The 23,268-nt window shown below is 34.3% G+C and overlaps 2 protein-coding genes and 2 long non-coding RNA genes across 4 annotated transcripts; all 4 read right to left on the reverse strand.

The window, feature by feature from the left end:
- Nucleotides 1–2,143: 2,143 nt before the first annotated feature.
- On the reverse strand, nt 2,144–3,677 carry LOC114162154. Its single transcript, XR_003599146.1, has 3 exons — nt 3,551–3,677; nt 3,387–3,451; nt 2,144–2,343 (listed from the first exon to the last, which is right to left on the reverse strand). It is a non-coding gene; the product is annotated as an uncharacterized LOC114162154 (long non-coding RNA).
- Nucleotides 3,678–6,496: 2,819 nt separating this feature from the next.
- Nucleotides 6,497–8,344, reverse strand: LOC114162576. Its single transcript, XM_028046507.1, has one exon. It carries the CDS (start codon nt 8,342–8,344, stop codon nt 6,497–6,499), a length of 1,848 nt encoding a protein of 615 aa, XP_027902308.1.
- Nucleotides 8,345–8,614: 270 nt separating this feature from the next.
- On the reverse strand, nt 8,615–10,174 carry LOC114162115. The gene is made up of 3 exons (XR_003599142.1): nt 10,031–10,174; nt 9,867–9,931; nt 8,615–8,777 (listed from the first exon to the last, which is right to left on the reverse strand). It is a non-coding gene; the product is annotated as an uncharacterized LOC114162115 (long non-coding RNA).
- A 1,286-nt stretch (nt 10,175–11,460) lies between these two features.
- On the reverse strand, nt 11,461–13,966 carry LOC114195853 (protein SRG1). The gene is made up of 4 exons (XM_028086272.1): nt 13,727–13,966; nt 13,371–13,618; nt 12,689–13,016; nt 11,461–12,196 (listed from the first exon to the last, which is right to left on the reverse strand). The coding sequence occupies exons 1-4, from the start codon at nt 13,964–13,966 to the stop codon at nt 11,936–11,938; spliced, it is 1,077 nt and encodes a 358-aa protein (XP_027942073.1). The 3' UTR covers nt 11,461–11,935.
- Nucleotides 13,967–23,268: the final 9,302 nt, after the last annotated feature.

Here is a 23,268-nt window from a genome sequence, read left to right on the forward strand (position 1 = left end):
TTGATATTTTTGTGGCAGTGAATATTCCTAGAAAGTGGTTCAAGTTCTATGCATATTTTTCTATGACTAAATTCAAGTGATATTTTGATCACAAGCCAACTTGTCAAATGATATTTGGTGCCAAATTGTAGTGAATGAAGCAAAATAAACGGTTGCATTTGCTTGCCTAACAAAAGAGAAAAAGAAAGTAGTAATTTTTCATTATGAATGTGAATGTTATGCACCTTTTTTTTGTTCCAACGATTATACTTGCTCTAAAATTTGCAATTGGGTGATGTGAGTGACGTACAAAATTCCTCAAATTTGGAGAATGGGACCCCTCCACTTCTACTTGAAGAAGAGGTCATCTTCCTCTAACTTCTCTCTTTTCTAAAACTAGTGTTGGAAATGAAAGATCATGGTAGTAGAAGAAACACGTTGTGAAATATAACAATAAAAAAAAACAGCTTGAGTAAAAAACCACTCAATTATTTTCTAGTGCCTAATATCTACTAACTTAGGGTTTTCAGCTATAGGCCTTGCTATTCTTTTCTCCTTCCTCGTACTTCGATATCATAACTTAGTCAAATTTCAATGATTTCTTAAGTTAATTAGTAAAAATCTAGTATTAATGTTGTATTGAACAATGATATAAGTTTGAGTCTAAGTTTCATTTAGGGTAAAAATGAAAAAATAAAAAGGTTAAATATTTTACAAGAAATAAGATCCGTAAACATTTTTTTTGTCTTGATCTTTTGAATTTAAATTATGATTAGTATCAAATTTTATATATGTATTTGACTCTTATATCATTAATGTGAATATTTTTTGTTAATTTTGTCAAAAGAAATTCATAGACAGTATCAAAACTAAATGGTTCGTATAATAAATAAATATATTGTTAATTATATTTACTTATATCTCCAAATACAATTATCATCTAGTTATCCGAGTACTACCTCAATACAATAGAAGATTAGTTTTAAAAACTATGTTCTTGTGATTGAAACGAACGGTAACAATAAATATGAAATGATGATTAGTGACCTATGTTCTTATTGCAAGCATATTATCAGTAATTGGATCAATGGGTTTGAATAAAATGTAATATTCCTTCTCCTTGTTTAAAATTTTTACACTATAAATGGTAACCGCAAAGATTTGAAAGAGGTTATTAATACTTTTATTTTGGGTTAAATATCTTCTTGATTTCTTAAGTTTCACTAAATTTTAGAATTAGTCTATCTTCGAAACTTTATACCAATTCAGTTCTTTATCTTTAGAAATGTATGAATTTAGTCTTTTTTATCAAATTTTGTTAAGTTTATTTGACATTTTAAAAGCTATGATAATATTTGATTTAACATTGAAGCGAAGATGCGTCAAACGGTGTAAACAGTTCAAGTATTATCATGAAACTCACTTGAAACACTTGAAACGTTAAATAAACTTAATAAAATTTGGTTAAAAAGGACTAGATTCATGTTTTTTTAGAGATGAATGATTACATTGGTCAAAAATTTTTGAAGAGGAACTAATTACAAATTTCACTTGAACTTAAGGGAAAAAAAACATATTTAACTTTTTTTTTCTTCTTAAACTCTCTATTATTTGTTAAAATTTATTAAAATTACCAAATTGTGAATTGGAATCACCAAATGAGAAAAAAAAATCAGAAATTGAAATAAAAAATAATTTATACACACACATGTTATTATGAAGTAAATTTAAAGAATAAAGTCACGATGAAAACGTGGAATTATATAAGTGCGTTATGCAACAGATTATCAGAACTTGGTACGAAAACGCACAATCGACCCAACCCTACCTTTTTCTTTTGGAAAGAAAAATAAAAAAATTCCATGCCAAAGTTATCAATTTGGTTTGGAATTTGGATACTTGTTTCCAGATCAAACAAACTATAATTTTTATTCATACATTCTCCATGTCACCGTGAATAAAAGGTTATATTTCCTAATTAAAGTGTTAAACTTGTAATCGGAATAAATTAAGAGTTTGAAATATCTTAAGAACGATATTTTTTATTTTTTAATAAAATAATTATGTGAAAATGTGTAACATCCCATTTAATAGCTTTTTCATACTATCAAACAAAACATTATATCATGATAAAACATAGCAGATAGTAGGGGTAACAGTCATACACACACAGTTTAACTATTTAGTACAGTCTTCCATACTTCTACATCTATAAGCACGTATACATAAGGTAAGAGTAGATAGAAAGGATGATAAACTACATCCAAAACCTCAAAATGTACAGTGAAGGTTTAAACCATAGAGGAAATCCTTATCAGGCTCCAACTCCCACTCAAGAGGGGGCATCTCCATCTGGTTTCCGCTCTACTCCCACCAAACATAGGTGATCATTGCAAAGAGATGATATGCAAAAGCAACAACGCGAAAGAAAAGGGTAAGCTAACTGAAGGAAACAATATTAACACACTTGCAATTAAAGGTATCATTTATAGCAGAAATTCAATATTAATATATAGACTCGACATTCGGATCGTGTAAGTGATGTTGGAGCTCTTGGTGGCTTGCACCTGTAACGGTTCCCAGACTCTGCAGAGTCTGGACAAATGGAGTATTCACCCGACCGTTCCCAGGGTAAGTCCCCTCCACGTCTAAGACTTGATCCAGTCTGACGACGAGGACCTCCTGCTACTCCTCACGACATAATCCATTCCACTCTATCTGAGCTTGAATGATTATTGGAGTTTCAGGATACCAACCATTATAGATTCCTTACATCCTTACACACACTACAAATTTACACTTGGATTTCCCTTGAAATCCCATTCAACTTCATCCCTTCATGCTTACATTCATCCAATTACATCATTCAATTCATCAATGGTAACAATCCAATCATACAGAGTCTATATTGCACAAGAATGTTTTAAAGCATACATTTTTACTAAGGAGAACAGATTTGAAGTACTTCAGCTGCAGTACCTCTCGCTCAGGCTAGAAAGTCTAGCCTAGGCGAGGAGTTATCTCGCTCAGGCGAGTCAGTCTCGCCTAGGCGAGACACTAACAGGGGCAAAAAGAACAACCTGAACGAATTCTCGCTCAGGCTAGGCTGGCTTGCTCAGGCGAGATTCGCTATCTCGCTCAGGCGACCCCAGCTCGCCTAGGCGAGACTTCGCACAGGAACAGAAGTGCATCCCCTGATGCTTTCGCTCAGACGAGAGTAACTCGCCTAGGCGAAAATACCAGGTTACACACCTGTTCCCACATGCAACAAACCAGATTCGAACACTCAACAAGTAATTTTCACCAACACACGCCATACCAACACGAATTCATCACTTAATTACATAATTCAAGCTCATCCATGGATTTTCTATACAAATTCGAGAAGAGGAGTTAGCTTCCCTTACCTCGATATATCTTTCTAATAACTAGGGTCCTCCCACTCACAACTTCAGCTGTATCACTTAGAGAACTGAAATTACAGGTTTAAAATGAGATAGGTTCCCAACAGCAGAAAGGGATTCCACCAATTGTCGAATTAAAGAGAATTGAAATGGTTGGGGTGACTTACATGGAGAAGAAGGATGAGTTGAAGCTAAGAGGAGAGATTCTGAATTTGACCTGGGTTTGGATTCTGCAATAGAGAATAGTGGTTTAGGATTTTCTCTTTTGGTAGAGAGAAGGCAGAGAAGAGAGGAGAAGAGTGTTTTCAGTGGTGTGGGTGGCAGAGAGTGAGAAGGTAACAGAGGCTGAAAATTTTGGGTCTTCACAATCTCCCCAACAACAAAAATTTTCGTCCCGAAAATTAAGACTCACCAGAGAACAAGTGTGGATATGATTTCTTCACTTCCTCCTCAAGTTCCCACGTGGAATCTCCCATTCTCTTGTCCCAGTTGACCTGAACTAGAGTGATCGACTTCCCTTTGCGCTATCTAATCTGGCTATCACCAAGACTCACCGGCTGAACCTCTACTGAGAGGTCTCTTCTAACTTTTAGATCCTCTGACTCAAGCACATGTGATGGATCGTACACATATTTTCTGAGTTGAGAGACATGAAATACAGAATGAAGGTTGGACAACTGAGGAGGTAGAGCGATCTCGTAAGCCACTGGCCCAATCTTCCTTAGGATCTGATATGGACCGATGAACTTAGGAGATAACTTCCTTGAGCGAATAACCCTCCCTATACCAGTGGTTGGGGTAATCCTCAAGAAAACGTGATCCCCCACTGCAAACTCTAAAGGTCTTCTCCTCTGATCAGCATAGGATTTCTGTCTGCTCTGAGATGCCTTCATCCTTACTTGTATCTGCTTGACCTTTCTTGTAGTTTGCCTCAGCAATTCTGGCCCCACCACAACCGACTCTCCGTCTTGGTACCAGCACAAGGGGGTCCTGCATCTCCTGCCATAAAGAGCTTCATATGGCGTCATGCCAATGCTTGCATGGAAACTGTTATTATAGGTAAACTCTACCAGAGACAGGATTTCATCCCACGTGCCAAGGTGATCTAGCACACACGTCCGCAAGAGGTCCTCAAGAGACTGTATTGTCCTCTCGGATTGGCCATCCGTCTGGGGGTGGTAAGCTGAGCTCATAGTTAGTCTACTACCCATGGCATTCTGCAAAGTTTGCCAGAAACGGGAGGTGAAACGTGGATCCCTATCAGAGACTATGCTCAAAGGCACTCCATGCAGTCTCACAATCTCATTGATATACATCTGTGTCAACTTCATCATGGACATTCTTAGGTTCACTGCGAGAAAATGGACGCTCTTGGTTAGGCGGTCTACTATAACCCAGATAGCATCATGGTTCCTCACCGTCCGTGGTAAATGGGTAACAAAATCCATAGCAATGTTATCCCACTTCCACTCTGGAATCTCCAACTGTTGCAGCATCCCTCCAGGCCTCTGATGTTCTGTCTTAGCCTTTTGACAGGTCAAACAGGATGACACATATCGAGCAATGTCCGACTTCATGCCCGTCCACCAGAACGATTCCCTCAGATCGTGATACATTTTAGTCATGCCTGGGTGCATGCTAAAACGACTCTTGTGCCCCTCTTCAAGAATCATGCCCTTCACCTCCAAATCCTCAGGTATGCAGACCCTGCCCCTGAATCTCAATACTTCATCACTTCCCATCTCAAAGTCCTTGGCTTTATCTGTGCCAAGACATTCCGCTGTCTCCCGTAATTTGGGATCAGATAACTGTCTCTCCTTTATCAGGACGAGAAAATCATTAGATACGACTAGGCGGTTGCATCTAATGACGCCCTCTTCCAAAGTCACCTGTAACTGCATGTCTCTGAACTGTTCCACCAATTCCAACTCTCTGGCCATCATATAAGAGGCATGAACTATTTTTCTGCTTAGAGCGTCCGCCACCACATTCGCTTTTCCCGGGTGGTACAGCAGTTCAAAATCGAAGTCTTTTAAAAACTCCATCCATCGTCTTTGCCTCATATTCAATTCTTTCTGGTCGAACAGGTACTTCAGGCTCTTGTGGTCACTGAAAACCTGGAACTGAGCACCATACTGATAATGTCTCCAGATTTTCAGTGCAAACACTACAGCCGCTAACTCAAGATCATGCGTGGGGTAATTCTTCTCATGACTCTTAAGCTACCTTGAGGCGTAGGCAACCACTCTCCTTTCTTGCATCAGAACACACCCTAACCCCTGATGGGAGGCATCACAGTATACTTCAAAGGGTTTACTGGTATCAGGAATCACCAAAACGGGAGCACTTGTCAGTTTCTGCTTCAACTCTTTGAAATTATTTTCACACCGATCAGTCCAAGCAAAAGACTGATCCTTACGGGTCAGCTGAGTTAAAGGCGCCACAATCTTAGAAAACCCTTCAATGAACCTCCGGTAGTATCCTGCCAGTCCCACAAAGCTTCTAATCTCCGTCGTTGATCTAGGACGCTCCCATTTTAAAACAGCCTCGACTTTGGATGGGTCCATTGATATGCCTTGAGCCGAGATCACATGTCCCAAGAATTGGACCGTGGTCATCCAAAACTCGCACTTAGACAGCTTTGCATAAAGCTGCTTCTCTCTCAAGATGCTCAGAACTGTTCTCAAATGCTCCTCATGTTCTTCATGAGTTCGAGAGTATATCAAGATATCGTCGATGAAAACCACTACGAACTTGTCTAGGAAAGGCCTGAAGAAGCAGTTCATATAGTCCATGAACAAGGCAGGGGCATTGGTCACACCGAAGGGCATCACTACATATTCGTAGTGCCCATATCTAGACCTGAAAGCAGTCTTCTGCACATCACCAGACTTAACTCTAATTTGATGGTATCCTGATCTCAAGTCGATTTTTGAAAACACTGCAGCGCCGTGTAACTGATCCATTAAGTCATCTATCCTTGGCAGAGGATATTTGTTCTTGATGGTTAGCTTGTTGAGTTGTCGGTAATCCACACAAAGCCTGGAGCTGCCATCCTTTTTCTTAACTAGCAACACCAGCGCTCCCCACGGTGACACACTGGGCCTGATGAATTATTTCTCTAGCAGTTCCTCAATCTGCTTTTTCAACTCTGCCAGTTCAGCAGGAGCCATCCTGTAAGGTGCTATCGATACTGGCCCTGCCCCAGGTACCAGATCAATAGAGAACTCGATTTCTCTAGATGGGGGCAAGCCGGGTACCTCATCAGGGAAAACATCAGAAAATTCCCTCACCACTGACGTCTCAAGGTGTCCGCCCTCCTTCTCAACAGATAGTTGAGTTAGAATCAAGAAACACTGAGATCCCTCTTGGATGGCTTGATCCACTTGCTGTGAGGACATCAACACAACATCATCCTCTGAGCTGGGAAACATCACCCTCTTCTCTTTGCAATCTATGAGAATGTGATTAGCAGATAGCCAATCCATTTCTAAGATTACATCTAAGCCCTCCAAAGGTAAACAGATCAGGTTTACCCGGTATTGACGTCCCTCAACCTCAACCCGGCACCTAGCACACACGGTCGAGGTTCTGATCAACCCAGAAGCAGGCGTGGATACCACCAGGTCATACTGGAGCTCCTTCGCCGGAAGACCTAACTCCAACACTATAGACTCTGACACAAAAGAGTGTGTCGCTCCTGAATCGTATAGTACACATAGGCTCCTACCATTAATCATGCAAGACCCAAAGACGAGGTTACCTGCTCTGTTCGCCTCTGTGCCCGTCATGGCATACACTCGGCCAGCTGCCTGAGGTCTAGAACTTCCTCGTGTCTGCTGTGGCTGTGACTGCGTCGAAAGTCTTGGCACCATGCTCCTGCCAGTGGGGCAATCTCTGATAATGTAACCTTCCTGGCCACATTTATAACACGCCCGCCTACTACCAAGCTGAGGACAAGCGCTCCTCATGTGGGGCCCTCCGCACTGAAAACACCGAGGTCTGGGAGAAAGGTGCTGAGGAGACTGATACTGAGGAGACTGAGTTTGATGTGTCTGCGGTGAAAATCTCCTGGAGCCCTGAGGCGGAGGTCTGGAATATGGTTTCCTCCTATCATCCTGTCGGCTAGTGGACCCAGATGGTCCTCCCACCTTCTGTTGAGACCGCTGCTGAGCCTCAACTTCCACTTTCAGCTTCTCCATTACTCTTGCTTTTTCTACCAAAGCGGGGAACTCCTTTATAGAGAGTGGAGCCACCATGAGTTGGAGATCACCCCTCAACCCATTCTCAAACTTCCTACACTGCCAGTCTTCTGCCATCCTCAAAGTATGGAATCTGCCCAAGTGTTTGAACTTTTCTGCATACTCGGATACAGACATCTCCCCTTGCATCAATTGTAAAAACTCCACTTCTTTGGCATACCTCACACTGTCTGGGAAGTACTCAGCATAGAACTTCTTCTTGAATAGCTCCCAAGTGATGGTTTCCCTACTGTCTTCTAACATCATTTTCATACTGGACCACCAATGAACAGCCTCTCCAGCCAACAAGTACTCAGAATACGCCAGTCTATTCTCGGCTAGACATCTTTTGGCCTCAAAAATCCTCTCCATATCTCGCATCCACTGATCCGCCTCATCTGGAGTGGTCTTGCCGTCAAAGCGGGATGGATGATGCTTGAGAAAGTCCTCCAAACTCCACTCTTGCACTCGTGGTGGTGGAGCTTGGGAAGATCCAGCCGCAGATCGATTCTCCCCTAGCTGATGTAAGGCTTCCAAGTGCCTCTGTTGGGTGGCCTCTGCTGCAAGCCTAGCAGACTCCATCTGCTGCAAGGCCAAGTTGTGTTGGTTCACCATGTTAGCATTTTGCTGTTGCATGGCTGCCAACATCGCCTCAATAGTCCCCACCAAGTGAGAGCTATCCGGGTTAGGAATAGGAGGAGGAGGAGGTCTAGGTGCCATAGCTCTGGCCACACAAAGAGAGAGTCATCAGTTTATCTAACAAGCGCCACAACTGTACCAAAACACTATAAGAAACACACAACAGAGACTAGGCAAGCTCACACCTACAGACCCTAAAGGAACTACTGCTCTGATACCAAAAATGTAACATCCCATTTAATAGCTTTTTCATACTATCAAACAAAACATTATATCATGATAAAACATAGCAGATAGTAGGGGTAACAGTCATACACACACAGTTTAACTATCTAGTACAGTCTTCCATACTTCTACATCTATAAGCACGTATACATAAGGTAAGAGTAGATAGAAAGGATGATAAACTACATCCAAAACCTCAAAATGTACAGTGAAGGTTTAAACCATAGAGGAAATCCTTATCAGGCTCCAACTCCCACTCAAGAGGGGGCATCTCCATCTGGTTTCCGCTCTACTCCCACCAAACATAGGTGATCATTGCAAAGAGATGATATGCAAAAGCAACAACGCGAAAGAAAAGGGTAAGCTAACTGAAGGAAACAATATTAACACACTTGCAATTAAAGGTATCATTTATAGCAGAAATTCAATATTAATATATAGACTCGACATCCGGATCGTGTAAGTGATGTTGGAGCTCTTGGTGGCTTGCACCTGTAACGGTTCCCAGACTCTGCAGAGTCTGGACACATGGAGTATTCACCCGACTGTTCCCAGGGTAAGTCCCCTCCACGTCTAAGACTTGATCCAGTCTGACGACGAGGACCTCCTGCTACTCCTCACGACATAATCCATTCCACTCTATCTGAGCTTGAATGATTATTGGAGTTTCAGGATACCAACCATTATAGATTCCTTACATCCTTACACACACTACAATTTTACACTTGGATTTCCCTTGAAATCCCATTCAACTTCATCCCTTCATGCTTACATTCATCCAATTACATCATTCAATTCATCAATGGTAACAATCCAATCATACAGAGTCTATATTGCACAAGAATGTTTTAAAGCATACATTTTTACTAAGGAGAACAGATTTGAAGTACTTCAGCTGCAGTACCTCTCGCTCAGGCTAGAAAGTCTAGCCTAGGCGAGGAGTTATCTCGCTCAGGCGAGTCAGTCTCGCCTAGGCAAGACACTAACAGGGGCAAAAAGAACAACCTGAACGAATTCTCGCTCAGGCTAGGCTGGCTCGCTCAGGCGAGATTCGCTATCTCGCTCAGGCGAGATTCGCTATCTCGCTCAGGCGAGATTCGCTATCTCGCTCAGGCGACCCCAGCTCGCCTAGGCGAGACTTCGCACAGGAACAGAAGTGCATCCCCTGATGCTTTCGCTCAGGCGAGAGTAACTCGCCTAGGCGAAAATACCAGGTTACACACCTGTTCCCACATGCAACAAACCAGATTCGAACACTCAACAAGTAATTTTCACCAACACACGCCATACCAACACGAATTCATCACTTAATTACATAATTCAAGCTCATCCATGGATTTTCTATACAAATTCGAGAAGAGGAGTTAGCTTCCCTTACCTCGATATATCTTTCTAATAACTAGGGTCCTCCCACTCACAACTTCAGCTGTATCACTTAGAGAACTGAAATTACAGGTTTAAAATGAGATAGGTTCCCAACAGCAGAAAGGGATTCCACCAATTGTCGAATTAAAGAGAATTGAAATGGTTGGGGTGACTTACATGGAGAAGAAGGATGAGTTGAAGCTAAGAGGAGAGATTCTGAATTTGACCTGGGTTTGGATTCTGCAATAGAGAATAGTGGTTTAGGATTTTCTCTTTTGGTAGAGAGAAGGCAGAGAAGAGAGGAGAAGAGTGTTTTTAGTGGTGTGGGTGGCAGAGAGTGAGAAGGTAACAGAGGCCGAAAATTTTGGGTCTTCACAAAATGTATATATTTTATTTTAAATTTATTCTACAAGGTTTTTTAAAGTTTTTCTTAAACCTAAAATAATTAGTATTAAAAAAAATTTGAGACTTTCTTTTCACTTAAAATAATTAGTACTAAAAAAATTGAACTTTTTTTCTAGAAATCTAAAATAAAGATTTTACTAACTTAAATTTTGAGTCGACCCTATTTGTAATTAAGTTGTACTTTTGTTGATGGTAATGAAGTTTTGTTGATGGTTTTACTCCCACTTAGTTAGGCAGCATATTCATGTTGCACCTTTGTTAGGCAGCATTTTATGCCTCAAACTTTTTCTCTACAACAAGATAATAGATTTAATCTATTGTTACATATATAAACAAATTATGTAATTAAAAGAAAATATTTTAATTCTGAAATGTCAATTCATCATGATGTCTATCATGAATTTTATAAGAGTATATATATACATAATTCATTATAATAAAACATAATAAATTATGATGATTCATAATTAATAAAAAGTGTTATTTTTATTTTATTTCATATATAATAATAGACAATTAAAAATAACAAATAGTTATTAAAAAAGTTATATTATTTCATTTTCCACATGTTTAATCTCTTTAATTCAATCAAATGAATTATTAGAGTGTATAAGAGTGAAGAAAAACAACGAAAAAAATAATCAAAACTCTTTATTTCATTTTTTGTTCTTAAAATGTATTTATTTATCTATTAGAAGTAGTAATTGATTATTATACTTACAGAGATAATTGATCTCTAAAGTCGAAAAAATTCCTCTCTTTTATTTTGAAGTTTATTTAAGTAAATTTCACAAAATTTTCATGTTTATATTCTTTCAAATATTCAGCTTTCACTCTCTTTCTTTCTTTAAAAACCGGTATAGTTAATAAATAAGATGATGATATTTTAACTACTAAATTTTGACAACTTTTTCTTACTATCTTAGGTGATATTTTTAAGTAATTTTTTTTTTTTATTTTTTTTATTTTTAATATTTCAAAATCACTTAAAAAAACGTCAAATCATGTTATAAAAAAAAGTAGTTAAAATTTAGTAATTAAAAAATCATTGAAACTTTCTCATATGCACAAGAATTTGGACGGTGGATTGAGTTTAGTTGGAAGCATTTGAAAAGTAAACACACATTGAATAGCATCAACAGTTTTCACATTATGATTGAATCAGAAAACGATCATTCAGAATAACTTTATCAACTAAACTGTTTGATAAATGGTGAAGTTAAAGCACCCAAATGTCATTTCAGCTGAGAATCACTATGAACCATCACAATAAGACAGCCAATGATTTTGTCCCCTTCTCTTTGATTCTTTCACACAACATTTCTATGCAAGTGCTTCCTTTTTTTCCCTAAAACAAATGTTAGAGAGACCAAAGGTACTGTCTTTATTCCTGCTGTGTTTTTTTTTTTATGTGTTTTGGACCATTAATGTCCACATACCAAACATAAAATAAGATGTCACTAGTTTCTCCATTGAAAACATAGCATATGCAGAGATTATGAATAAGAAACACTGAGTGTTGTGTATGTGACCCACATTCACACTCTCTCCTACATCACCCAACTAATTCCTTTGCCTATTTTTCAACAAAAATAGAATTGAGAGATTTGACCATGATACAACATAATTATATACACACACAATTATAGTACTACTCCTAGCTACTTGGGGAGCATCCTAGTTTGTGTTTTTGGTTTGGATCTTTGCAAAGTCCAGTGTCTTTTTCCCTTGTAACTTGTTTGTTACATAGTGTTTACTGTATTCCCCATGATTGTATCTTCTATACTTGCATGGGTGATTTTCATCCACAAATTCTGGCATTGGACCAAGCTCTACCTCATAGCTCGGAGCAAAAAATGTCACAATTGAGAGTCTATCTTTCTCCTCGTTAGCCACTGCTCTATGCTCCACACTCCTGTATTTCCCATTTGTAAGAACCTGCATCATGCAAATAAGAATCAAATCACCGAGCCAGTCGAGGGTAAGGGGAGTCAAGCCCACCGGTCGAGAGTAAGGGGAGTTGTCGATCTCCACAGTGAATGTCAATGTTCCGATCTGATCCAAGTTCGATCGACAATCATCATTAGAAACAACCACCGTGTTCCCGAAGTATTGTTTGCTCTGGAGCTGTGTGGAGCTCCGTCACGATTTTGTCCTTAACAGACGCTTTAGAGGGTGAAGGGAGGTAGGAGTATTTAAAGTGCAGTTCTGTCCTTAAAAGACATATCAGAGAGTGGAGGGAGGTAAAAGTATTTAAAGTGCACTTTACCTCAACTCCTGAACGATATAAGACTTATTGAGTATACCGAAAGATAATAGGTCTTTGACTTTATATCATGTTCAACTTTTTCATTTTTAGTTAATATGATAAAATACCAAGAATAAAAAACATAAAAGGAAAAGAGAAAAAAAGTGAAGGAGTGGCCTTACTTCTATTGTGTCTCCAATGTTGATGACAAGAGCATTTGGAATTGGCTGAATAGGAAGCCATGTATTGTCCTTGAGTATCTGAAGTCCCACTGGGCTTCCCTTTGCTTGTTGCAGCACAGTGAGGGCACTTCCATCTGAATGGGGACTCAGACCCAAAACCAGGTCAGGTCTAGAGCATGGAGGGTAGTAGTTCATCCTTATGGCTTGCACTGATACACCAAACATCTTCTCAAACACATCCCCTTTCAAATCCAGGCCTAGAGCTATGTGTTTCAACAGATTATAGCACAGTTTCCTTATTTCTACTGAGTACTCTTCCACCGTTTCACTGCATGAGAGTTCAAGTTTTTTAACAAACATATACGAATAAATTAATAACAATGTGTTGAGAAAAAATCATTATCAAGTAAGAACATTTCGATCTTTACTCTCAAGAATCACCGTGAAAATTTCAGACCGTTATCTAATGACAACTAAAGAATAACATTATGTCAAAATTTATACCATACATAAACCACTTTTTCATGTGACTCAAGTACATCTAGACTTTCCAAAACAAAAATTTATCCCGAATCTCAAAAACTTGTTAAACTGTTTTTTATTGTTGTTCTGTCACTAGAAATATATGATTTTGATTCAAGAACTGTGATTTTGTCTTACATGGAAGTGTTATGTACATTACCTGAATCTTTCTGGTTTCTTTGGCCATAGATTTGGGTTCCTGACATAGTGAGGTTGGAGTCCAAGAGCAAACATGTTGCACCAGTCCAACTTCTGGTCCTCTGAGAAAACAAAAGCTTGTCCATACCCTTGAACAGTACCAGGAGCCATAGGGTATTTCTGTTTCTCTTCCAAAGGAAGCATGAAAAACTCTCTGCTCATCTTCTCTATTCCCTCTAGCAGATTCAGGTCAATCTCGTGATTAATTACCTAATGATGACAACAACTACCAACATTAGCTTCCACGAAGGAACATGTCACAAAAAAACATGTGCAAGTTTGGTGAGTTTAATGAAAGTGTTATCAAATGGTATTCACCTGAAAAAATCCCCACTCTTCACAAGCAGTTGCAAGATTGAAAATTTCGTCTTTGTTTCCTTTGGTAAGCTTGGAAAAATCAATGACTGGCATGTGGGTATCTGGTGGAGGAAGAAGTGTTGGTCTTTCTGTCATGTCTCTTACAAATCTTTGTGGAACTGTTCTTGGCTTAGTTTTTCTTAGCTCTTGGACATCATCAATGTGCCCAACTTTGACAGAAGAATTAGGTGCAGGAGGCATGGAAACAGAATCTGGAATAACTTCACTTTTTTTTCACTACACACTGCTTCTTCTTCTTCTTCTTCTTCTTCTTGCTCTATATCTCAACCCTCTTAACCATGTTCTATTTATAGTGGAATTTAGACCTTTATGACGTTACATATTAAAAAATTGTGCATAAGTTATACCAACTCATAATTATGCATAATTGACACATGAATCATGCTGTTATGTGAAAGCTCTTTTTTTTTTGTTTCGTAACCTTTTAGAAACTGGTTGGATGAAGCCGTGTGAGAATTAACTTTGTGTAGTGTTGATTGTGATGCAGCCTAAATAGTATTAGTTTCACAAAAATGGAAAGAGTTGATCACAAAAATGGGAAGAGTTTTAAAGGGAAAAAGTTGTATCAACTATGTAAAATTATCATTTAATCACAAACTACCATACACAATAAGTTAGTATGCTTTTTTTTTCGCTTTAAAAAAGTTACTTTATATTGAAATTTATATCAACAATAATTTATGAATAGGTGATAATGTAAAACTACACTGTATGTATGATTATTAAATGTCACTTTCTAATTCTTCCTCAATCTTATTATTCTCAGAGTGGATTTGCTTTCAATTGTCACTCCATAATTGAATTAAGCACCGAATTAACACCTTTATTTTTTCATTTAAAAATAAATAAATAAATATATTTATAAAAGTAGAGATGTCAAAATGGATTACAACCTATTAGTCAATTTGTTTTACCATGAATAAGATTGGGTCGAAGAAAATTCAATTTTTTTAAAAGTAGATCAGACCGAATATAACCCCTACTTAACTCGCAAGATTCATATCAGGTTAAAGGTGGATTAACTTATTCTAGTAACAACAACCCTTTATTATTTTTTATCATTTTTTTATAAATTTTTTATTATAATCATTTACTACTATTATTTATGTAGAATGACGAAACGATCTTTTTAAATATTAGAATATTGTTAAATAATTTTCAAATAGTTTTAATGTTTAATTTATTTGTTTATCATATTATCTAGATTGACACTTTAATTTTTAACTACTATTTTTATAATAATATTTGGTAAAATATAGATGAACATTTTGACTATATTATTATAAAAAAAAAGAGTAGAATAAATCTATTGTGATTGGACTACAATGAATGTATAAAATAATTACAACAAGTCAGATTGAGATGCAAAATTTTTGACTAACAACAATGTAAATAAGATTAAACAAACTTAGCAGTGAATCGATCCGTATAATCCGGCTTGACTTACTTTAACACCCTTCCTCCAAAGTTAGTATCTACTCTTGTATCAGTTCAAATCTTTCATTAATCACTAATTCCTAGTGATCTATAAATACTAATGGTGGTGACATACTTAAGCCTCCATTTGGAGCAGTTTGGTTTGGTGGGAAGAAAAGAAGAAAGTTGAGAGTGATTTGCAAGTTGGAGAAGTGAGAGATTTGAAGTGATATACCAAAAATATACCTTACTATACCATTCTTCCAATGCCATTATAAATGATTATTATATTTGGACATTTGGTGCATTTTTGTGACTCCAATAATTTATTGGCCAATGAGTGCAGTTTAATAGGCACAGAACTCTTCGTTAATGCCTTTTTCTCTGTCAAAAAGAGGAAGAAATAAATATCTATGCAAGTAAGTGCACATGCCACATGCTAAGTGCTGTAACATACACCACGTCCTTTTCTCTGTGCTAGTGCCACAATTTTGAAACTTCTATTCTGTTTCCATGCTATTGGTTTCTAAAATCATCACTAATCACTCATTAATAATTAAGCAATCAAATGAAATGAATGACATATGAAACATTACTTCTGTAGTAATATAGCATCAGCTTTGCATCTCTTTCAAACGCTTCATTAACTGATATGCGTGATGTCATCGACCACATCATAAAAAGGGACATGTAAAAATAATACCTTAGGAATTATGATTTTCAAGAGGATATTAAGAAAGTCATAACAAATATAAGTGTCAGTTAGAGTCAATTCGGAGTTAAACTAAAAAAGAATCAGTTTAATCTGTCTCATGTTTTATTAGTCAAAATTTTTGTAATACAGTTCGATTCATCAAAGATTTAGTAAATTAGTAGGTTGATTCACTTAAAAATATTTTTTCTTTCTATTTATTTTATATATTTATTATAATACAATCAAAGTAAATTAACTCCGTTCATTTTTTGAAAGAAGTAGGTGTTCACCTATTTTACAAAACTTTATTATAAAGGATGTAGTTGAAAATTAAAGCATTAACATACGGATAACAAACAAGCAAATTAAACATTTAAATTATTCAAACATTATTGAACAACATTCTAGTATTTAAAAGGTTTCAATACCTTTTTGGTCCTCATTTTCGTAGTGTTTGTTGCGAATGGTTCTCATTTTCACATAATGTTTAAAATGGTCCTCATTTTGACCGAATGTTTAGAATGGTCTCCCATTTTCGCAATTCGTGTTTTATTTGGTCCTTTTCTGTAACGCCGTTTAAATCATTAACAGAGCATTGTACATGTGGCACGATTTGTATTAGGGTGTATTACATGTACTGTGCAGGTGGCTTAATTAGATATTTGGGGATAAATAAGTGAGCTAGGGTTTTGGTAGGGAATGTTTGGACAGTTGGCGAGTTTTGACAATCTTGTTCCTCCATTCTCAATTGGTATTGCTGCAATCTTCTTCTTCCTGCAATCCCATTATATAGGTATGTTACGGTCTCAATCTTCTTCCTTTACCTCTGGTTGTAATCGTTGGAGGCAACCGTGTTGTATCACTTCGTGCACTATTGGTGGTTCAACGAGAAACGAATTAACACGGATTTGTAGTTGCAGAGAGATGGCTGCTTTGAGGATGGCAAGAACTCCAAAGAATATTGGTAGAAAATTTTGGGTACAATCTATTTTTATTTTTGTGTTAATAATAAATTGGTTTTAATTTTTGGTTTATTGATTTACAGAGTGGTGGTTCCAATAATGTGGGCTGCAACTTTTTCAAATGGTGGTGTTGATGAAAAGGATGTCATCATCATGACACAAATGAGGCAGATTAATGATTTGGAGAAGTCATTGAAGGTTGTTGAGAAGAGGCTGCAATTAGTAATAGGGTTCACTTGAGTTGTTATTGTATTATTCGTACTGTTATTGTGTGTAATCTTTTAAAGTCCAATCTGTTTTGTACTATTGTTAAATGAAGAAATGAATTAGTTTGATTATGTTGATATTAGTCCCAACATGTTCAAAATGACATCTTAATCTGAGCATTGAAGTAAGTGAAATTGATTTAAGTTTGGGAAAAATTAAATTGATATAAGTCTGGAAGAAGTTAAATTCATAACATTAATTCATCCTCATCAAAATGCACTAGATCAATGTTTGGCAAAAGTGAAATTGAACGAAGTTTAAGAAAAGTCAAAATGCAGTACATCAATAATGAATTCTACATCACAAATTCTAAAAAATAACTAAGACGTTTGTAGCTGCTATCATGGCCTCCTCCTAATCTATAATTTCATCCTAAACTGCTGAGATGGTTCTTCTGGTGTTGGTAATGGTGTTGCTTGACTCTCCACTTCATTACTTGGTAGTTGAGTTGTTTGAGTTTCAGCAGTTGGTGCATTCTCAACAGTTTCAGGCATAATTTCCACCTCAATTTCACCTTCCACTTCAACATCACTATTCAGACCACTGGCATCCCTAATCTCTACTTCAGCAGCCTCTTCATGGGTCTCTACTTTAACGCAATGGGGGACCACTGCTACAATCAATTACAAATAAAATAATGGGAACCATTACACCAACATCGACAACCGACAAACAAACCAACTAAAATAATACCCCACTGAACCCCACCTACAGACACAAACTACACAAAATCATGGAAGTAATTTAGAAACCATGCAGAACATCACAACAATCGAAAGACAAACAAACCCAAAAATAGAATTACGAAAACCCTAACCCACGAGCAAACACAACCCAGAAAATCATGAACCCACTTACCTCGTTGATGATGATTAACTAGAAAATTGAAATGAAGAGTGCAACTGCAATCCAATGATGAAATGGCAAGTATTAACTGCTTCCTCTGCAAATTTGAACTCAAGAAAGACGAAGATAAAGAAATTTCCCTAATTGCAAAATTTCCTCTAAATTGAAAAATTAACGTTAATTAGCCACCTGTACAGTACAAGTAACACACCCTAATACAAACCGTGCCACCTGTACAATGTTTCGTTAATGATTTAAACGGCGTTACAAAAAAGAACCAAATAAAACACGAATTGCGAAAATGAGGACCATTCTAAACATTCGGTAAAAATGAGTACCATTTTAAACATTATGTGAAATTGAGAACCATCTGCAACAAACACTACGAAAATGAGGACCAAAAAGGTACTTAAGCCTATTTAAAAAGATCATATTGTCAACTTACATTTATTAAAAGTGATAAATAAATAAAAACTTACAAAAAATGGTAATAAACGATTATATTTTGTGAAACAATCATTTTCAACCTGTATGAAACTCGTTTAATCCAATGATAAAATGAGACAATTTAAGTTTGACCTACATTTAAAAAATTTAATTTTTTTTCGATCCAACTTAATTCAAATCCATGGTAACCTAAATTATCTGATACGTTGGAATCCATCTTTTCATCATTAAAGAAACATATAAAAGAAGTAGAGAATTATATTCAACTAGAAAAAAAAGAGTAAAAAGCCATAGTGTTGAGGTAATTTAGTTTAAAACTGAAAATTAAACCGTGTTAAGGTAAAGTAATGGAATATTAGGGTAGAAGTTAAAGTGAGTGATATGAAAGTAATGGTAGTAGTAGAAGTAGCCAAAAAAGGGTAGTACTAGTAGGACCATTCTGAATTGTCCCCCCAAACAAAATGCCCCCATTTTGCAGACCAAATCTAGTGTAATATGTCGTGGTGCCTTTGTCCACCTTCCCATCTTTACTTTTTCTCCCCACATCTCTTCTTCTTCAGGTAGGCACCAATCACTATTTACAAATGAGTTTTAACAAACTTATAAGAACTAACTTTCAAAGTTTGAATTCTATTAGTTCGTAAACTTATACTTTGATATATTTTGGTTCACAAATCTTATCTAAGATATTAACTTCTTTTACACATTAAATAATAAGTTGAACGTATCAAATGATGTAAACAATTCAAATACTGTTGTGAAACGTTACTTAACACGTCAAAAAAAGTTCACACAGTTATATTATATATTCATTCTTAAAGTCGGAGAACAAAAATATATTAAAGTTTGGGACATTAATGAATTTTAATTTTACATCTAAATTTAAAAATTAAAATCATATTTAACCCTAAAAGTAGAATGCTATTTTTTATGTTAAAAAGTTATAAAATTTTGGTTCTTATAAAAATTTTCATATCATAAAAGGTGTGTCGAAAATCATATTATATAATGAAGTTTATAAAGATAAAATGAAACTCTATATTATTGTTGTACAAGAAATTACTTACAAGTTTTTGGATTGAACCATTAAATCAAAAGATATACTTGATGCAATTCAAGTATATAACTTTATTTAGCCTGAATTATGTAAAACTTCATTTAGTTTGTATTATGTAAAAGTTAATCTCTCTTATAACAATTTTTTTCTTGATAATTATCCATTAGATATCGTGGCAAATCTCGTATTAAAAATAAGACATATTTATAATATAAATGTGTATAAAATCTTATTTTATAAAATTGAGTTAGACTTAAAATTTAAGATAAACACTTATTACTAATTATAATGAAAAAAAATTTGTATACTTTCCTAACTTGAGAATTTTAGTGAGATAAGTTTTCTTATGAAGGCAATAATAGAAATGATAGAAAGAAAAAGTTGTCAGTGGAGATTGCCACTAAAGGATATATACATACTAACAGCATGGTACAGTTTGTGTGTACTGAAATGGAAATATGTGCATAAGAAAGTAAGAAGGTTTTGGAATCACTGAAAAATTACACTCAACAAATAACTTCACCACTTCAGGACACAACACACTAATGGGGTTTTGTTGCTTTCTTTTTCTGCTGTCTGGTTGAAGAGTAAAGTTACTAAACTTAGGTTTAAGTTAGGTTTATTAGGTTTTGGGTTCAATAAGAAAATCATATACTCTATTATTACTTCTTACAAAGTGCAAAATCACATTTTAGAGATAAAGTTTGATACATGTTTGATTTGAATTAAATATAAGTATTTTTATAAATTAAATATAGTTTTGAGTTTTAGATTCTAAATTTTCACGCGAAATGAAGATTCATTTATTTTTTAATAGTTTAATTTTAAAATTTTAAAAATAAATAAATAAAATTTTTTTAATTTAATTAATTTTTTAATAATAAATAATATTTTAAATTAGTATTACTATTTATATTTATGTTCCAAATTAAATGTTAGTATAAAATATAATTTAACATATAAAAAATTATGTTGTTGAGAAAAATGGTTATATTTAATTATTTTTAAAATTTAAAAACTAAAATATATTAAAATTTGAGACAAATGAATTTTAATTTTACATTTAAATTTGTAAACTGCAAACATATTTAATCCTGTAATTTATATATAATCTCTCGATGAACAATACAAACTTAAAAAAGGAGATTTTGTTTAATTCATTATAAGTTCAAATATATATAATCTCTCGATGAACAATACAAAAATATTTTTAAAGGGAGTTAACTCACATAAGGATTTTTAATTATAAAACTCTGAATTCATAATTCCAAACCATATACATTTTTAGGCTGATTGTTATAGGGTTATAGCTGAGTGGGATTTTGATGTGATTTTGTTTTTATTTCTCATACCTTTCCATCTTCTTGAATTGCTCTGTAGTAATTTTATGACGTGTTTGAACAAGATAACTTAAAAAAATAATTTATTTATTTAAAATATTTGTATTTTTTTCAAAAAAATATATGTTTAAACGAGAAAATTAAACTTTTGACCCTGTCATTTTCATTCTTAGAAAACATTAATTGCCCAATGTGATATTTAACCTTACTTTTTCATCAGTTAAGTTATTAATCGAAGTTTATGAAAGGATTAACTTGTCAAATTATATTTAGTTCGAGATCTCTTTTTATTTGTTATCTTTCACAAAATTATCAGTGTCTGACATTTTTTAACAACTCCAATCTATCTGTCAGATTCTACGTATCATATCACATTATGTCACAATAATATAAATAAAATAACAAATAAAAAATAAAATTATTGTACTTTTCAGGATTAAATATTTTTCTCTTTCTTAATTTTTAGTAAATTTTGTAATTAATTTATTTTCAAATTTTGGACCAATTTAGTCATTCATCTTTCTAAATACGTGAATTTAGTCATTTTAATCAAATTTTATTAAATTTATTTGACATTTCAAACATGTTTCATAATAATATTTGACTTAACATTAAAGAAAAAATGTATCAAACACAATATAAATAACTCAAATATAATCCTAAAATGTATACGAAACATTAAATAAACCTAATAAAATTTGATTAAAAAGAATAAATCCACATATTTCGAAAGATGAATGATTAAATTGATCCAAAATTTCAAATTAAACTAATTTCAAAATTCACTTTAAAGACAAAAACATATTTAATCCTAGTTTTTACTATCCACCTTATTAGAATTTTTGGAAAATGGAAAGATTTTTATTTGTGAAGGGAATAGATGTTTGAGGTGACAACTCTTATAGTCTTGATTCTAAGAATTTTTGCATAAAAAGAAAATAATAATAAAAAATAAAAAGATATTATCCTTTATATTTTAATTGCCTTTGGGTTCTTGATGATAGGGTGGAATGAGTTTAACTTGATATTTATTCGGTGTGAAATTTTAATTTATTTGAGTTCAATTCAACCCAGTTAAAACATGATAATTGTATATAAAATATTTAAGTTGACTTAATTGCGATTTTTTGATAAAGCATGTAACTTTTATTACTATTGGGTAGAATTAAATAAACATAAAAACTAAAAAAAATTAAAGTAAGTTTATAATATATAATTTAAAATCAATTTTAACATAAATTTAAATTGAACGTTCTTATTATAAATATACAATTATACATGATTGTTACTAAATATGTTTTATGTAAAATATTAGTAATTAAGCACCAAAATCTTATCATTGTATAAATATATACATGTGTCTTAATAGAATAATACACATAGACTCAAATTAAGAAAAATCTAAAATATAATACAATTTGTCTTCAGAGTACATCAAATGTATAATATGATACGAGAATTATTCACCAATATGAGATTAATTAAGCCCCTTAAAAAAATAATAAATGATTCTTAACATCATAAGTGGTTGTCGAATATGTAAAGTTCAAAGTTCACTATGATCAAACCTGGAATTTGAATGATTTCATGATAATATTCAGTATCTTTTTTTCAAAAATAAAATAGTGAAGTAAATGAAGAGAGATTCTTCATTCAATTCTTGTACATAAAACTCATCTTTGAATTTTATTTTAGGTAACCTTTTTATTTGGTTTTATCCCTAAAGAAATCACTTGTATATTGTTAGAATATTAGTATTTTGACACCATTCTTTTTTTTTACTGTCATTTGACACTATCATTTACAACTATTTACTTTCTTTTTTTATAAAAATATAAAAGTTAACTTATGTTAAGACTATTTTACTCTTATATAAATTGTCAAATGATATGAAACAACCTTTTTCCATATTGCTAAGTAAAGGATTTGAAATTAATTTGAACCATCAAGTTGTAGGTTTAGGTAGGAATCACTTAGCTTATTATTTTTACCATTTTTAATTTGAGGCACTACAAGATTCTTCATAGGGCATTCTAGACTATGGAAGCTTTAGCTTCATCATATTCAAAAAATGCTGATTCCTTATCCTATTATCTCTTAAAAAAACTATATTAAATTCCATAACTTTATTTTCAAGTTTAGTGTTTGTGGATTACAATTAGGGTGGTGAAATAATGAATAAGATCAGTTTTAATTCGAATTATATTGAATCCAATCAAAATGTATTTATTTATTTGGTCAGAAAATTTGAAAAAATTGATCTAGATATTTAAAATTATTATTCTTATTTATTCATTAAAAATTTTCAATTGATATATTTATTCTTCCACAAAAATGATAAGACTTTGTCTAAAATTAAGTTAAATATGGTAGTGGAAGTTGTCAAAAATATTCAATTGAGTGTAATTAAAAGATATCATGATCAAAATTAATTGAAAAAGGGTTGACCCAAA

This window comes from Vigna unguiculata, chromosome 9 (assembly GCF_004118075.2).
Source record: "Vigna unguiculata cultivar IT97K-499-35 chromosome 9, ASM411807v1, whole genome shotgun sequence".
Taxonomy (NCBI): domain Eukaryota; kingdom Viridiplantae; phylum Streptophyta; class Magnoliopsida; order Fabales; family Fabaceae; genus Vigna; species Vigna unguiculata.

Coding starts and splice junctions, on each gene's coding strand:
- LOC114162576 (XM_028046507.1), bottom strand. CDS start 8,344: ATGGCACCTAGACCTCCTCCTCCTCCTATTCCTAACCCGGATAGCTCT.
- LOC114195853 (XM_028086272.1), bottom strand. CDS start 13,966: ATGCCTCCTGCACCTAATTCTTCTGTCAAAGTTGGGCACATTGATGAT. Junction 13,619..13,726: donor AAGAGTGGGGATTTTTTCAG/GTGAATACCATT, acceptor TGTCATCATTAG/GTAATTAATCACGAGATTGA. Junction 12,197..12,688: donor ACATTGGAGACACAATAGAA/GTAAGGCCACTC, acceptor TGCATGATGCAG/GTTCTTACAAATGGGAAATA.